This window comes from Strix aluco, chromosome 4, assembly GCF_031877795.1.
Source record: "Strix aluco isolate bStrAlu1 chromosome 4, bStrAlu1.hap1, whole genome shotgun sequence".
Taxonomy (NCBI): Eukaryota; Metazoa; Chordata; class Aves; order Strigiformes; family Strigidae; genus Strix; species Strix aluco.
In genome coordinates, this window is record NC_133934.1 from 10,230,125 (window position 1) to 10,234,622 (window position 4,498).

General features: G+C 43.4%; 1 protein-coding gene across 1 annotated transcript; it reads left to right on the forward strand.

Moving 5' to 3' along the window:
• Positions 1-1,390: 1,390 nt before the first annotated feature.
• Positions 1,391-3,753, forward strand: LOC141922124 (E3 ubiquitin-protein ligase RNF4-like). The gene is made up of 3 exons (XM_074821258.1): positions 1,391-1,843; positions 2,319-2,439; positions 3,184-3,753. The coding sequence occupies exons 1-3, from the start codon at positions 1,835-1,837 to the stop codon at positions 3,372-3,374; spliced, it is 321 nt and encodes a 106-aa protein (XP_074677359.1). The 5' UTR covers positions 1,391-1,834; the 3' UTR covers positions 3,375-3,753.
• Positions 3,754-4,498: the final 745 nt, after the last annotated feature.

Here is a 4,498-nt window from a genome sequence, read left to right on the forward strand (position 1 = left end):
ATCCAGTGCCAGTTTCAAAATGAAAAAATGGGAGAAAATTGATGAGTGGTGTACTGTATTGCTTAAAACTGCATAAATATCTTTTTGGGCTTAAAGATTTGTGATTGAAGAAATACAGAGGAAGTTGAAGTGAAAAAAAATCAGTCAGGCTTCCTTGAACTCAAGGTTATGATGGACTACTAGGGCCCTTCCATCCCACTGCATGGTCTTAGTGTTTCTTAATCTGGGAACTGGTTAATAGCCTGCTAAATAGTTTTGATCTTCTACCGACAAAGGAACAACAACAAAAAAAGGGCCAGGGCAGAGATGATGTTTCATGCTTTTAGATGATGTGTTTCTGTGTCCATTGGTGCTCTTGTCAGGTCTTGCCTGAAGTCCGTACAACTCTTGTTTAGAGAAGACTAATTATCTGGAAACTACCAACTCCAGAAATCTGGCATTAGACATGACTTCATTTTGTCTTTGAGGCCATAACATGATGTTGTAACACCTTGACAGCAGTCCTGTACCATCCCTTTTCTGAGACAACAATGTTCATGGTCTACATAGAGTAGACAAGGGCCTATACCATCTGCAAGAGTTTGCCACCTTTTAAGACGATGTAATTATCCAGAGCTGTGACGAGAGCAGTGAGCTAAATCTTCTCGATTGTGCAGGACCATGGAGGACTCACATAGTCAAGCTGCTTTGTCTCAAAAGCAGTGGATTATCCTGAGTTTCTTCCCACTTGTTCACTGAGGTTTGCTTTGTCACAGCTCAGGGAGCATCTTTGGCCTGTTCCTGGCTGTGCCCTCTTTCTGAAGGACTGTGTGCTGGTCTTTGCAGTATAGGTCAAGGTCACTGTCTGGAGCAAGTGGATTTCTGCCTTGCCTTCTTGTTTGACTGCAGTGGAACAGGCCTTCTAGTAAAACTTATCTTTGGATTACATTGCTGAACTATTTCTAAGGTTTGCCAGGGCTTCTGTGCTGTCAAACTTGCAAAAAACATATGAGGACAGGGAATTCTAGATGGTTTCATACCCGTGGAGCAAAAAGCAGCTGTGTGTCAAAGAGGCGTTTTTTTTAAAGATGGATTTGTAACAAAACTTCCTGTGGGCACAGTCATTGGACGCCGAGTTGTCTGTTAAGGCCTTTGGTCTTTTGTGCAGTAAAATGCAAGTTGTCTAGCAGGCTTGATTCTGAGGCTTTATAACCACTTTACTACTTTTATTAAAGAAAATATTTTCCCTACTAATGTGTAATGCTTTGTCTTAGAAATTGGTTATTTGGCTTGTTTGGGGTTCCCCTACTGCCTCCCCCCAGATCCTCACTGTGTGCTGGACACATGATAATTTCACCAGGAGCAAGCTTTAAGATGTGAACGTCAGTACCACACGCAAACATTACCTCGGGAGTCAACCAGTTGCTTTTCAGTCAAACTTCACTGGGATTCCTTAGTATTTTTCTGGTTTGCTAACAAACTAGCTTATTCCTCTGTTTAGTTTAGGAAATGGGTAAGAATGACTGAGGCTTCAGGCCCAGCTGCAGGTGTCTGAGGCTCAAAGACCAAACTCTGGGACTTCCCCTCTAGCTTTGGACAGAAACTGGTGCCTCAGGAATGGGAATCTTGGAGAGGGGGTGTGTTTAAGAGGACAAGCATTCCCAATAGGTAATCCTCTCTCTTCTTTTCTTACAGGTTTGGAAGAACATTGTTCTCAGACCCTGAGAAATCTGGACTCCTGAAGTGTGTTAACCCAAAGGACTATAAGGAGTTGAGACTTGTAGCTTCCTTGCAATTACTTCTTTGGTGTTTGTACTTTTCTTACTTTTTCTGTGGTTTTAGAGCAAGAAACACCATGAGCACAGTAAGTATTTTACTACTGAGTGCAAACCTGATTCTTAAAATGTGTTTTTTGTGATACTTCTAGAAATGATATTAAGAGGTTGTAGTGAATACACGGGAAGATAAGCGTATTAAAACTTTATGTAACTTCCTGTTCTGTGATACTTCAGATTTCTAATCTGTCTAGGTGCTAGAATAGCTCGGAAATGCTTACAGTGTGAGCAAAAACCTGATATAACAGTGAACTAGTCTTCCAATTTGCAAACCATCACAATATGTTTTTTCTTTGTGAGCCAACTGGTAAGATGTATGGAGCGATGTCTTGTCCTTGATGCGATGTGTTCAGGTAGGAATGACCCATACCACCCTTCGATGCGTATTCCAGCCTTTCCGGGGAGTGTTTTGAGTACCCTTGTGTGCTTTCATTGGTGCTGCAACAGTGAGGGCTACATTAATACTCCTCCTCAATAGAATGCTAAGGCTTTGTTCTCTCTTAGACTCAACGAAAGCGCCGTGGAGGAGCAGTTAATTCCAGGCAAGCTCGGAAACGAAACAGGCTGATGGCTTCCACCGCAGAAATGGCTTCAGAAGCTGAGCCAATAGAACTTGAAGAAAGTGGTAAGCTTGCTTTCTAACTCGGTAAGAACATAAATTGCTTCTGGAGAGTTGGGGTTTCACTTAAGGCGTGTGTTTGCCAGTTTCTAGGCCATTTACTCTTTTAAAAAGCATCTAGTATGGCATCTGTAAACAGCAAACCTACGGACAACTGGTTTTCTTTGTTACCGAGATGCGATACGTTCAGCACTAGTGATAGATGAGTTGTGTAAGAAAGGGACTCTAGCGCTGCTCAAGCTTCTGAATGTCTACTCTGAGCTGGGAGTCACTGCAGCTGCCACTGCAGATGGTGGCAAACTAAGTTTGGGAATTCCCAAGTTTTAAGAAGATAGTTTAAAGATTGCCATTAGTTGTGCCCTGTCCCTCAAGGGAACACGGACAGCATGGTACTGTAACATTATTATATCCTATAGGATTCATGTTTTACTCTGTATGATGAACGTTCTCCTATGTCAGCTGAATAATCTGTTGCTGTGTACCTCCCACGAGCTGTTGTCATACAAAAAACTGTGTGAGGAGCTCAGCTGCTGTTCCTCTCACATTGCAACTTGCAGAACACAGCGGTGGTAATGCTCTACGTGGACTGCTGAGGGCAAAGCTTGAGTGAAATGTTGGATACGTGGAAACGCTTCCCGAGAGGGCACTGAAAGAAAGATCTCAGTGTTCCTTATTGTTATCACAGTAATGTACTGATTCCAGATACGCCCAGTCCTATTTGCCTCGTGCCAAGAGACCAGCAGAGTTGAATTCTTTACTCCAGGTTCGTGTTGTGGTTTCTTTTCTTCCAGATTGTGCAGAGTGGACGACTGATTGTGTCAACCAAGTGTGGCCATGTCTTCTGCAGCCAGTGCCTCCGCGATTCCCTTAGGAATGCCAACTCCTGCCCAACCTGCAGGAAGAAACTCACTCACAGACAATATCATCCCATTTATATATGAGTACTTGTGTTTCTCAGGACAGACTCAACTGGATTTTTGGGGAAAATGTCATGTTTTCAGTGCTCTGAAGATTTAAAGAGCAGCAGGTTGTGCACACATCCAAATAAAACTGATTTTTTTTTTTTGAGAATAACTTGTACATATATAGACCGCTTTTTTACGGTCCAAGCTGCTGCTTGTCATGTCCCTCATTCTAGAGTTAAATTTAGGACTGTCTCTAAACTAGACCAGCAGCCTATATCAGAAAGGAAGCAGCTAATCCATTTCCTTCTACTTTTTTAATGCTTAAACAAGAGGGGTCTGAATATTTTGTTATTTCTCACTCTTTAAATTATTCCCACCGTCTCATACAGATATGGAATAGTTAGCGCTCAGAATACAGATGGGTGAGTCCCTTCTCATCTGCAGTCATATATTTGATACTTCAACAGGATGAAGCATGCAACAATTGCAGAAGTGTGTTCTTACCTGGGCTTTGGTTCTAGATCACTTTTTTGGAGAGGAGAATGGTTAAATATGGAATATGAGACAGATATCAAAATTTGTGAGGCTGAAGTCCAGGTCCAGGGAAGACTAGTCCTAGGCTAGGAAGCCAGGTAAGAAGCATGGTCTAGGGATAGGTGGAACATGTAATCTGTGGGACGCTCGCAGTGCTGCAGTATCTGGAGTGAAGGGTGAGATGAGTGGGGAGGATTGTCCTGGGGGCTGGAGTGGAGACCAGTGCTCTGGAATGGGGACCAGTGCTGGAGCATCATGAGCCAGAAACTGGAACTGGAGAAAAGTGCAGAGACTCTGCAGCTGAGTTGTGTGTGAGCAGCCCAGCGGCAAAGGGGTGTCACAAAGGGGAATCGCCAAGGGTAAGCCAAGGTGCACGTCACCTGGATCAGTTTAGCAGGGCCATAGCTGCTGCAAGGGGCCACTGCATTCTGGCTGCAGAGCTTAAACCTTGATTGTCTGGGTTAGGTCTCACGGGGTGGTGACACAGCTCTGGGGCGAAACTTACAGGTGATGCAATGCTATCTATGAATCTTTTGTTAACTGTTGAAACATATGTCCTTGCATTGTGTCTGATCTACACTTGGTGGCAGCGAGTGCTAATTTCATATGTTCTGTTTAAATCTTAT

Bases quoted from the DNA above. Each gene is read 5' to 3' on its own strand.
- LOC141922124 (XM_074821258.1), top strand. The intron at 2,440-3,183 runs GTAAGCTTGCTT...AGCAGAGTTGAA, and splicing joins AATAGAACTTGAAGAAAGTG to TTCTTTACTCCAGGTTCGTG.